We start from the raw sequence: 12785 nt of genomic DNA, 5'->3' as shown, positions 1-12785 counted from the left end.
CGCATACAGGTACGCATACTTAAGTACCCAGACTGAGCTTATTTTTGGTTCACAAACTCCAGCAGAAATTCATGGGATGTGAACTTCCGCAAGTATGCGTACAGGTACGCGGACTTAGCTCTGGACATCCTAAACCAGTAAAGTACGCATACTTTGGTTCAAGGATTTTGGATTTACAGAAGTATGAGTTCACATACAATGTTTATATCCATTCAAGGTTATATATTATAAACTCTCATTTTAATCATTGAAACATTCTTAGAGGATGTTATATAGTTGTTATTTCACAAACTATTTTCCATCAAAGCGATTTTCAAGATATTGAAATGATCAACATGACTTTCGTCACGAGTAAAGATGAACTTGGCCAAAGCGAAAGCTTACCAACACATATTTCGAGAAATAGATAAGCGAGATAAACTCTGCTCGAAATAGAAAATGTGTATAATTGAAGTCTATATAGCAATACGGCTTTTGTCTCAATATATGAGATACAGTAGATAGACTTTTGAGTGATAGATAAGTTCAAGTCTACACATACCTTTTTGTCGATGAAGCTCCACCAGTTCCTTGAGTAGTTCTTCGTCTTTGCATGATGAACGCCGTGGAGTCTAGAGCTCAACTACACTTATTATCCTAGTCCGAGACTTAGCTATAAGTAGACTAGAAATCAAGACTTATAGTTTTGTCAACTAAACTTGACAAACAAGCTTAAGATAGCAACGCTTGCGAGTTCGACCGAGCAGTGCTCAAACAGTCGTACGAGTATAGGATAGTTCTAATGATTTAATTATGAAATATGGTTGTAATGTGGTTTAATGAATGAAAAAACACAATCTAGTCATTCAAAATACAAATTTTATTCATAATGAAGCATACAAAAGTTTTTTCACCACCTTTCACTATGTCTATTCATTTTCGCCGTCACTACCAACTAGTTCATGTGGGGGCATCCCTCGACAATTGTAATGCCCTCTACATTTCAAACCTTTCCTCGAACCAACTACACCAACCCTTGGGTATTTCCTCATCACCACCGTCTCCCATCCTTAATGGAGGTAATAGGCAATCTTCTCTCAATCTGAGGCCGATAAAATGGTACATCAACACAAACCCCATGATGACTCTCTTTGTTGCTTCTTCTTTCGTAAAAATATGTCTTGTTGGTGCGTATGTAACACTATTTCCATAGGAGATAATATGAATAACGCAATGAAATGAGTTGGCGATTAGATAACCATATATTGGCATTGACATCCAATATTCACTTGTCAATCTAGCGTTTCCCATTAAACACCGTTCAAATTCTTGGAACTTCTCATTTAACACCACCTCCGTTTTCTTCTCCCTCACATCTCATCATTGACTTATATATCGGGGAAAAAACGTAGTTCAAGCAAACACTTTTTCCTTAATGAGTAATTTTGTCTACACCCCAATCTTTTGCATACTCTAAAGGTCCAAGTTGATCTACGAACACACGGTAACCAAAATTTCCGTCGCCCTCAAAATAGTCGGTGGACTTAACCTACTCATGAATAAAATGTGGTAAAAAGTGCATGTAATTTTATATATTGTGTACGTAGGGCGGATATAATTACCTTCCTCTTTTATAGGGGGTGATATTTGTGGACCTACTTCCATATAAACCGTCCTTCTCTCACCACTAGAAACTCTTTGTGGGGTGATTTGTGACGGCTCGACCATACATGCTTTTCCTTTATCATCATTACCTCAATTTCTTGCTAATTTATTCATACCAATTGCACTACCAAGTCTTATTTGGACTCACTACCATCTTTTGTTGTTGAGCCTTCTTGGGATGGAACAACCGTCTCTTTGATTCTGACTCCATAAGCAACTTTTGTTGTTGAGCCTTCTTGGGATGGAACAACCGTCTTCTTGGATTCTTTTATCTTCACTTCACTATCCTCGAATTGGTCCTCCTCCTTCTTATATTTCATTAATTTACGTTTGTTTGTAGTCTTACATTTTCCTTTAATGACCTCCTCCTTATACAAGGCGTTCAAGCGCTCAAAACCCGAAATATATATTTGGTTTTAATCCACCACTTGAGAACCTTCTTGAATCATTATCTTGGATTCTACCCTCCGTTCTTTTTTTATTTGTTGATATGGAGGCCTACCCTTTCCCTTCCCCTTAGTTGGTTCAAGAATATCATTTGACGAGTATGGGCGATTGAATTTCTGCAACTCATACAACCAAAATTGTCTTTGAGTCGGATATAATGAAGCATACTTGTCAAATAGTTCTTTGCGCGCCTGGTGTCGCAAAATACTTCTCCAAAACCTTCATTGGGTAACAGATCCTTGAAGCGAAGTTGTCTCCAAAAAGGATCAATGTCTTGTATTGGGATCACCTTTGGCGAGTACTTATCTATAATATGCTTACATGGAATGCCCAATGACGACATATTGGTACAAATACATTCACTTGGAATACTTTTCTTCAAAGCATCCAATTCCTTCATAATATTCTTAATCAACCAATGTGATACATAGTGAGTAATTCCTCGGAGCCAAGGGTTATCCAAATGAAGAGTATCCTTTCTAAATCGATTAAATTCAAAATCCTCATTAACTCTATCGAGATCACGTTTAAATTACTCTTCCATAGCTTGAAAAATCACAACAAAACCACCATCGCACCCATTTAGCCTCCTCTTGAATTGATAGTAAGATGACTCCACCGTGCTTGTGGCTTGGTTGTCATAATGTTTATGCTTGTTTACCCATGCAATAACGAATTTTTCCTTGTGGGGATCCAATAATTCATTTTTCAAATAAGCTATCACCTCCGGGTAGCTTTTCTAATTATTAAATAGAATACGCTCCCTTAAAAATACATTCCTTCCGTGGTCGACCATGTCAACTTGTCCCACTCATCTTAAAAGCTAGCAAATTTAACCGCGACAACTTTGTCATCTTCAAAAAAAATTCTCTTTCGCTTCTTGTTGTTTATCCAACGGGAGTTTCTTAATCATCTCCATAACGGTTTTCATTGGTGGCTGAATCATGCTCTTGAAATTAGTTTGCACATTAATGTTCCATATGAAACGTACAAAGATGATGATGTGCCTCGGGAAAACCATGTTGTATCGCCCACATCAATGATTGCTCCTTATCTGTGATCAATACCTTAGTAGTATAACCTTCTTGGTACAATAACTTTACCTTTCCTAATGCCCAAAAATAAATCTCATTCGCCTCGTCTCTCAATAAAGAAAAACCGACACTAAATGGTTCCTTCGTAGACGTTTTCCCCACAAAGTTCAACATCGACATATTGTACTTATTCGTTTTATAGGTGTAATCCATGAAAAGGATTTTATGGAAGCATCTCGCCAACCTTACGAATTCCGGATGAGCCATGAAAAGATGTATCACCTCCTTTTTTTCATTTACTTCATAGGCTACCAAGTAGTTCGCCTTTTCCGCCAAATACAATAGTTGTTGCATAAGTAGTCTATCTTGCCATTCCTAATTCCTATTTTTTTTTCTCTTTCATTGTAGAAGGTAGACAAGATAGATGTGTTATCTTCATTTAATACTTTCACACTAGCTAGAATATCAATAGGTCTTGTTCTTTTTTTAGTCAACACTTACCAGATAAGGATGATTAAGCAAACTCTCCGGGATAGGATGGTTATGATAACCCGATTTAACTTCACTCATATATCACACTTGGTTTTCTTGGTTGAATTAAATTGAAGTTTGAAAGGATACCTGGTCTACTTGGTTTTCTTGGTTGAATTAAATTGAAGTTTGAAAGGATACCTGGTCTTCTTTGTATGAAAAAATTTCTTTTTCCTCGCGGTCTTTGGTTGATACTGATAACCTTTTCTTTGATGAATCTCATATTTCCCACTAGACTCGCAAACCATTTGAAAGCTGAATCTTTTAACTTATTTATTTGGACTATGATACACTTCTTCTGCAATCCTTGTTCTCGAGCCCACTTCTTTGCACCGTTTAAATCTTTCTATTCAAAGTTGTTGGCATAGTGAGCACTTGTATCCTCGGATAAAACATGCATAGCTGCGGGTTGATCTTCCATTGGTTCAGGTAGAAGATCGAGCTATAAATATGAAAAATATTACAAGGGATTAGAAAAATATGATATGAAAAAAAAAACTACGATTTGGAAAACAAATCGTAAAAAGGAATACGGTGGGGAACTCCAAACCATAAGCCTCCCTAGAGTTATATACGGTGAGGTTTCCAAGCCGTAAGTCTCCCTAGGATTACCTACGGTTTGGACTAAGAACTATAAAAGCATGAATCACATTAAATGTTATTCATGCATCTACGAAAATGTTTCACACCGTAGTTTGACCTATGGTTTGGTGTTGACCTACGGTTTGGAGTTCATATGTTCCAAACTGTATGTTCTGGGTTCAAAACATTATACGGTGTGGAAGTATGAATTTTCCAAACCGTACAATGCAGGTACGATTTGGAAGAATGAATTTTCCAAACCGTAGGTCAGCCTACGGTGTGTTCGAAAATTTTCCACACCGTATGTTGCTTACGGTTCGAATTTGGGGATTTTCAAAAAATAAAAGAAAAAATCCAACTTTCTACGTACTTCATGCGATTAAAACCAAAATTTGTTATTGGAGTTAAGTTAGAGGTATACCTCACTTTGTTGAGCATTTAGTTCTTGATATACATCTTCTTTTGGTTCTTCAAATTCATAATAGTGTTCATGTTCTTCATGTATAGGTTGAGTTTGTGGTTGGGTTGTAAATTCTTGATTATCTATAGGAGTTGGAGGATTGTTGTTTGATTTGGTAGATGAGGATTCACCTACCTCACTAATCTTACTAGAGTCAATCATCTTATGTTACTAATATAAAGAAAAGACCATTTTTTCGATCGGAGACTATATTTTGGTTTGTACATAATATGACAACTGTACCCTTTAACTTTTTTTTATTTTTTGATACGCGAAAGCCGGACCCAGGCCCCTGTCCGAATTCAGCCAGTTGGACTGGTCCCACTGCCAGACCCAACACCGCTTAACCCACTATACAACTAATCTACTACAAACTTTTACGGTGATGGGGATTGAACCCCTGACTTGCTCCTTACTGGAGTTGATGGGATGCCACTCAGCTATGCTCTTGGACCCAAAATGACTTTTAAGAAGCGTAAATACATTTTCTTTACGTCTTCGTAGCAGAGCTTGGAGATAAACCAAAATCGCCAGCCAAACATGATGGAGAAGAAAATAAAATTTACTTCTAGATCGTATTTACTCGAATTTGGATTCAAATTCCCTTCTGGATCGTTTCATTAAAGTTTATTTCATCTTCCTCTCTGATTATCAACTCAACATCGTTCTGATTTGGTAAGAGTTTTCCGGAATTCTGAGTTATTATTGGTTAAATTTGAGTTACTTTGAGTACCCATTTTTTTGTGGTTTTTCTAGGAAGTTTTTCTTGTTGATCAGTGAGAAAGTATCGATGTTGAGAGTGGGTTTAGGGAAAAAAGTTAGGGCATTATCCTAGTTTCTTTGATTAGGGTTCGTACTGTTCTTTTGATTTCATTAAGCCTTTGATTTGAGTACTCAGTGATAATTTAAGGTTTCTGTTGTGAGTTTAAGGTTTATGAACGCTATCTGTTTGTGTAAATGCTTGACAAAACCCATTTTAGTTTCTGCACTAATTTTCCATTCAAAATACAACACTACTAAACTGATTATAGAGACAGCACTGAAAGGTGACGAATGACCACATATTGTAGCAATCAAGGCGCTCAACAGCCTCAACTGCACATTAATTCAATGTTTCATGAAGCTTATTGCAATACTAAGTATGGGTTTGCTCTGTTGACGTGCTTGGATGAGTTTATGCTTTGTTATTATTGTTTATTCTTTTTTCTGGATGATAATGGAAGTAGAAAAACTATTTTGTTCGTTAGAGTATGTATTTTATTTTATCTTTTGTGGTTCATTTCAGTGTGCACATGTGAGCTCCCAAAAGATTGGTGAACATTTCTTATCGAAATCTATTGTTTCATTTAGAGCTCTCAACGTCATAGTTGTACATTTAAGAAAATGTACAGTTAGAAATTTAAGTTTTTTCTATACTAATAAAATGAAAAGGTTCAACATTATAGTTCCAGTACCACTAAGGTTCTCGGTTCGAGATATCTATTGATAATCCATCGAGAGACGTGAAATAAAATGAAATGAAAGTTACTTAAAGGGTATATTAGGTACAAACCAATAGAAACTCCTGTCGAGAAACATGTCTTTTCTTTATATTAGTTAGATAGATTAGATTAGTAGATGGATTCACTGCTCCATTTTAGTTTGTGCACTAACTTTCCATTCAAAATGTTCTGTTAACTTTTATGAAGAATTTTAACTCACTTTTGGGTTTATTTGTAGATGGATTCATTGCAAGGTAATGTTCCAGGTTTTCATCCGCGTTGAAGTCCAATAATTATCGACCAACAACAAAGAGATGCTCTTTCGTGTTTTCATCTACGTCGTAGTCCAAGAGTAATCGAGCAACAATAAAGAGATGCTCACTTAGAGCGGCGCCATGTTCACTATAAAGTAATTCGAGATTCAATGACCAAAGTCGAAAAGGAAGCACTTCTTGAAAAACGGCGTAATGCTTATCGCAGCCGGAAAAAAGAATTGAACGGAAACACAGCAGAAACAAATAAACAACTCCCTACAAGACCATGGAGCAGAAACCAGTACAACAAGTAAGTGATCAATGCATACAATCTCTGTACATTTGAGTATCTTAATCTCCCTAAATTTGAGTATCCAACATCTTTATTGATTAAAAAATTAGACATCTTTCTACAACCCAACTGTCTGCCTAAAATAGTATTACGGAGGGACAGAACAAATATTAATGTTGTTGTGGTGGATAGATTAGTTGAGAGGAACAAGTGGAAGGCTGAATACTGCAATGTAATGGTTTTGAATCAATTAGTTGAGAGGAACAAACGGCAGACTGAATAATGCAAGATAAAACCATTTGGTGTACCTTTAAATGCAGATCTCATTTTTATCTACTATTACAGATAATGCTCGATAAAACATTTGGTGTACAAAAAAGTAACATTGGAGAAGTTTAGAATACAAAAGATAGGTACTTTAAAACTGGATATCAATATAATTAAGAAAACATATGTGGAGCTCATATTTAACAACTGGCAGGTACTTCAATTGAAAGAGCCAAAAAGTGTCAATCCGAAATAGACAAGGAATTGGCAGCTACTGAAAATAAAACAAGCAAGAAGTGTCCCCTTGAAATCAACCCAGAAGAAAGAGAACTCCGATTGACGGAACGGACGGGCGGCAGGCGCATCGCGCGTGCCTGTTATACTAGTTTGGATCGAGAAAACCTAAATTTCTAGGTTTTTCTCAAACTTTTCTTCTTCCTTCAATAATCTTGATATTTTGATTTTACACTAACTATAAATCAAATAATTCATAAAGGACATTTTAGTCATTACAGAAAATAGTAAGGGAATGTGTTGATTACTATTTAGAACCCGGATTTAATCATTTTGTGAGCCCTCAAAACTCTTTGTGTGGAGCCCTTATAATAAGTTTCAAATTAATATAATACAACACGTGAACCAGTTAAGGAAATATTCATGATCAGCCGGCGGAAAAAAAATGAAAAAAAAAAAGATACTCATGATCTTACACTAGACTTGAAATTCATGTACACACTCACCAAATTAGAAGAAAGGAAGGGTTTGGAGTCTGGGCTTTGGAGCTAAAAACATTAGACATCCTTCCCTTTTTTATCATGGCTTAATCGGGGGCATGGAAAATAATTAGGGGCCTCACTCAATTTATACCCATCCCATAAAAGATAGAGGGCTTTCAAAATGTTGGTGAAAATACCAATTTAGCTTTCTCTAATAACTACCCTAAAAATCTTATTAACCACTAACCTTGGCCCCCAATCTTCATTTCAATCAAAACTTCTTCTCCTCCCATTCTTCTTCTTCTCCGCTCCCTCCCTCCCTCCCTCTGTCTCCCATTCCATTAACGACTTCTGAGAAAAAAAAATTCTCACCGATTCATCGTCGTAAGTGAACTAAAACCCTGTAATCTAAGTTGGGTTTGCATTTAATTTGATTTGTTGATTGAAAAATTAGGTTTTCAACTGCAAAATTGCAGTTACAGTTCCAGGATCGTTAACCACGGTTTTTTATTGCTTAACGATTTTTGATATGCATGTTCAATTGATGAAAAATCGTTAACCATTAGGGTGTAGTAGATAACGACCTTAAACCTGGTTTTCAGCCCTAGTATAGTGTCGTCCAGGAATTTCTAAATCGTTAACGATTCTTCTCGACGACCCTTTTTAAATACGAACGACTCTATCTTATGCAGAACCACCTCTCTGTCCCAAATAGTGATAGGGTCGTCAATATATTTCTAAAGCATTAACGATTCTTTGTTTGACCACCCGTTTATGAAACTAACGACTCTATATGATACAAAAAATTTTCTCTGTTTACAAAATAGGAAGGGTCGTCATGTCAAATGGTTGTAGTCGTTAACTATGTTGAAGGGTCGTCATGTCAAATTTTTGAAATCGTTAACGATGTTGAAGGGTCGCTTGGTTTTATAAATTTTGCCTGCCGACCATTGATCTATGAAATGACGACTATACTATGAAATGGCTCGTTAGGGTCGTCAGCATATAGGAATGCCAAATTAACGACCCTAAGAGTAACATCTTCAGAGAGTAAAAAGTTTTAGAGTCGTTGGATTCTAAACATATTAAGTTAACGACTCTATGTGGCCTAACTAGCTGGAGTCGTCAATTATATCACATTTGGTTGACGATTTTTCATAACCTGCAAAAGTTGCAGGTTTGAGTCGTCAAAGGTTGTGTCAAGTAATTGACGACTCTGTAAAGTCGTTCGTTTATTACCCTATCGACTTAACGACCCTCACTCTGAGTAGTTGCATAGTGTACATGAATCGTCAACTTGGAACATCATTCATACAATTTGAAGAGTATAGGAAGTTTACCTGATTGTTTTGAGCTTCGGGTTCTTCATTTTGAGGATTGGTTCCTTCATTTTAAGCAATAAGATTTTCATTTGCACCATTATTCAAAGCTTCCTCTATTAACATGTCTTCATCATATATTCAATCCATTACCATCAACACAATCATATGTGTTGTTTAAACCTTCACCTAACATCACTTCCTCCACTAGAATCACTCATTTCAAATAACCCCAAGTTTTCCCCCAAAAACTCACCTTCTTCTTCTCCACAACATAAAAACACAATTTTTCTTTTATCAAAATTTTAACCCTAAATCTGATTTTAATCTGACTAAACTAATTAACTTAATTACCACTAATGATTTGGGGGTAGTTTAGCCATTTAAAAAAAATTGGGATAAGGGATAACCACCATTTACTATTTCATGATATTTTCTTGTCCTGTAGCTAGGACCCCTAATTATTTTCAGGGCCCCCAATTCAGCGGTGTTTTTTTTCCCTTCTTTTTCTTTTTCACGATGGAAACAATCATTAGACAACCTACGGGATGTGCTTTTTGTTAGCATTCTTGATGCTGGCTCCTTTTTTTCTATTTTTGTTCGGTTTCGCTTTTTTTTACATTAACATCGTACTCTTCTTTCTCTCCTCTCGATCTATGAAAAATCTGCTTTGCAGATTAATGAAATAGATTAGGTATGTTTTCACTAACCCGCCCCACCCGTGATGGCTTTACATTAACAATTTACATATATAGCATGTGTATTGTGCGCGAAGACGGTGGATGTATTGATTGGATAGTACTAGAAAATTTAGTAGCAGTTGGGAAGATTAGTTGAGTAGTGAGACTGAAGAAAGTGATTAAATTCTACCTTTTCTCGTTGCTTAAAAACTCTTTGAGATTGACACTTTCACTTTGCTAGGGTTCTATGCATAAAATTGACATTTGTAGATCAAAATTGCTGAAAAGCTGGGAGGAAAACAGGCAACAAAATATGTAAAACGCGGGAGTTGGGGGCAGGGCAAGTGTATGCGTGGGGTCTTAAGCCCCAGTGCTCCACTAGGCAGTGGGATACAAATATAACCCCTACAAACAGGAGTAATCAGCAGTAATGGGCAATTCAGTTATATAAAAGGGCCTTATAGGTAACCAGAGAGAAAAGTCCGCGTTCATCCGCTTAAAACAAAAATGAGAAAACAAATGTACCAGACCAAAACAGCACTGTGTAAGACAAGCATGTCCATGATGTAAAAGAAAACATAATAAATACATTCATTCTGTATCTTCTGATAAGCAGTTTTCTGAATTCTCATCATCATTGTTATCGTTCTATCTTCTTATTCTTATTCGTTTTTTTCTCTTCCGACATCATATTTTTAGATCTCATTGTTGTCAGTCTATACGTGCTTATATTTAACCACAATAAAAATGGAAGAATATCGTGATGCATTGATGAATAAGAACAGTGCTGTGGTTTCATCTTCGCTTACGACTCCGCTAGTCGATAGCAATCACCGGAGCCATGAGGAGCATATAATTCCAGTAAGCACAAAGCAGACGGATGAAGAGTCGGTATTGGACGATAACTATAAGGAAACTTTAGGAACTTCTACCTTCTTTAAGACTTGCTTCAATGGCATCAATGCTTTATCCGGTGAGTTTCATTTTTTTTCTTTCATTTTCATTACGTTATTTGATTTGTTTTTGTTCATTTGCCTTTTGAAATAATCTAAACTTGAACCAACAAATTTGAGAGGAGAAGAAGGATTAGAAATAAAATTAATCCCCTGGTTATCTCCTGAAGATGAGTGATTTTCATTGACCCAGCAAACTCCACTAGGTTTTTGGTTAGTACAAGGAGGTAAAGCTGTAACGTGGAGTCACTTCTCGTAGGCCAGCTCAGATATATGTAAAAATAGGTAGGCACGTACATACATCCGGTCCCATCGTAACATGCTACTAGGTGCCGCATCATTGATAGTGTTGTACCCTGGAAAGTGGCACGGTACCTAACTACTACTTCCCAACGAAGTGGGACAGTGGAAGTGCTTTTAAGAAACTGTAAATATTTTTCTTAAATGGGAGGTTCTTAATTACTTCTTAGGGTACTTATCAGCAGTTACCAACTGTAAATATTTTGATTCTGTCGCAAAATCTTAAATGTTTGGATGTACCTGATTCAATTTGCTTAAACTCAAATGCTCAAGAAGTTAACAGTATTATTCTATACGTAATACATTGCTTTCAGGAGTAGGGATACTGTCAGTACCATATGCGCTAGCATCAGGAGGATGGTTAACTTTGATACTTCTTTTCATCGTTGCGGCTGCAACATTCTACACAGGGTTACTAATGCGAAGATGTATTGATGTAAGCTCAAAGATAAGAACGTATCCGGATATTGGCGAGTATGCTTTTGGGAAGAAGGGAAGAATGATGGTATCTAGTTTCATGTACTTGGAACTCTATGTGGTTGCAACAGGATTTTTGATACTAGAAGGTGATAACTTAAGCAACCTGTTTCCAGACATGAGTTTCACATTAGCTGGTGTTAGAATATACGGCCAACAGGGATTCGTTATGCTCGTTGGCCTTATAATTCTCCCATCAATGTGGTTGACTGACCTGAGCAAAATTTCTTACGTATCTGCAACCGGGGTTTTAGCTTCTGTCCTCATCATTGTTTCTGTCTTTTGGGTTGGTGCTGAAGATACTGGATTTCATGCAAAGGGAAAGTTTTTTAAGTTGAATGGAATCCCAACTGGTGTTAGTTTATATACCTTCTGCTACTGTGCTCATCCCGTTTTCCCAACATTATATACGTCAATGAAAGATAAAAGACAATTCTCAAAGGTACGAGTCGTGCAACATGTAGATAAGACTATTTACGGTAGCCGGGGAAGAAATTAATTTGTCTTTGATTGCTAACATTTACCTGGTTTATATTGTTGCAGGTTTTGCTACTTTGCTTTGTTCTATGTACGATTAGCTACGGTACAATGGCTGTTTTGGGTTATCTAATGTTCGGTGAAAATATAAAATCTCAGGTCACACTGAACCTACCAATTGACAAAGTCAGTTCAAAGATAGCAATCTACACAACTTTGGTTACCCCCATCGCAAAATATGCATTAATGGCAACGCCAATTGTAAATGCCATTGAAAGCTCTTCTGGGATTAACCACAACAACAAGAGTATTAGGCTTCTAATCAGAACCTTATTTCTAGTTAGCTCTGTTATCATGGCTTTAGTTATTCCATTTTTCGGGTATCTAATGTCTCTTGTTGGAGCGTTTCTAAGTGCAACTGCTTCAATTATTATTCCTTGTTTGTGTTACTTGAAGATTATGGGAACATATCGAAGCTGGGGATACGAACTAGTGATTATCATTGGGATTATTTTGATGGGTATTTCAGTTGTAATTATAGGTACTTACACATCTCTTGAACAGATTGCAAGTGAGTTCAAGTTGAGCTTTTGATGCTAATTTTTTTCCTAATATATGTGAGAGTTCATAATTCAATTTTCTATTGTAATTGTTTAGCCTTGAAATAAATCGGAAATGATTGCCCTACTGCGCCTCTCTCCCGACTGAAAATCCCGCAAATCAATACATGGCCCCATTTAAAATCCAAATGCAGAGAAGGTGACCAGGAACCGTCCGATCCCATAACGGGATGTCTTGCAGGACACAGGCGCGGTAGGTGTAGCATCTCCGGAAATAAATATGAAGGTAGTAATAATTACCAGCTTTGACC

General features: G+C 36.7%; 1 protein-coding gene and 1 long non-coding RNA gene across 2 annotated transcripts; both read left to right on the top strand.

Annotated features, from left to right (window-relative positions):
* The first annotated feature begins 5211 nt into the window (after nt 1-5211).
* LOC113274000 lies at nt 5212-7669 on the top strand. Its single transcript, XR_003322702.1, has 3 exons — nt 5212-5373; nt 6418-6743; nt 7207-7669. It is a non-coding gene; the product is annotated as an uncharacterized LOC113274000 (long non-coding RNA).
* Nucleotides 7670-9867: 2198 nt separating this feature from the next.
* On the top strand, nt 9868-12579 carry LOC113273999 (amino acid transporter AVT1I-like). The gene is made up of 3 exons (XM_026523558.1): nt 9868-10680; nt 11275-11879; nt 11981-12579. The coding sequence occupies exons 1-3, from the start codon at nt 10455-10457 to the stop codon at nt 12506-12508; spliced, it is 1359 nt and encodes a 452-aa protein (XP_026379343.1). The 5' UTR covers nt 9868-10454; the 3' UTR covers nt 12509-12579.
* The last annotated feature ends 206 nt before the right edge of the window (nt 12580-12785 follow it).

Source organism: Papaver somniferum, chromosome 4, assembly GCF_003573695.1.
Source record: "Papaver somniferum cultivar HN1 chromosome 4, ASM357369v1, whole genome shotgun sequence".
NCBI lineage: Eukaryota > Viridiplantae > Streptophyta > Magnoliopsida > Ranunculales > Papaveraceae > Papaver > Papaver somniferum.
This window is presented reverse-complemented; position numbering and strand designations above follow the sequence as displayed.

What these genes read in the sequence shown, in the direction of transcription:
- LOC113273999 (XM_026523558.1), top strand. Translation starts at nt 10,455, where the DNA reads ATGGAAGAATATCGTGATGCATTGATGAATAAGAACAGTGCTGTGGTT. An exon ending in TGGCATCAATGCTTTATCCG is followed by an intron (nt 10,681 to 11,274) that starts GTGAGTTTCATT and finishes CATTGCTTTCAG; the next exon opens with GAGTAGGGATACTGTCAGTA. An exon ending in ATAAAAGACAATTCTCAAAG is followed by an intron (nt 11,880 to 11,980) that starts GTACGAGTCGTG and finishes ATATTGTTGCAG; the next exon opens with GTTTTGCTACTTTGCTTTGT.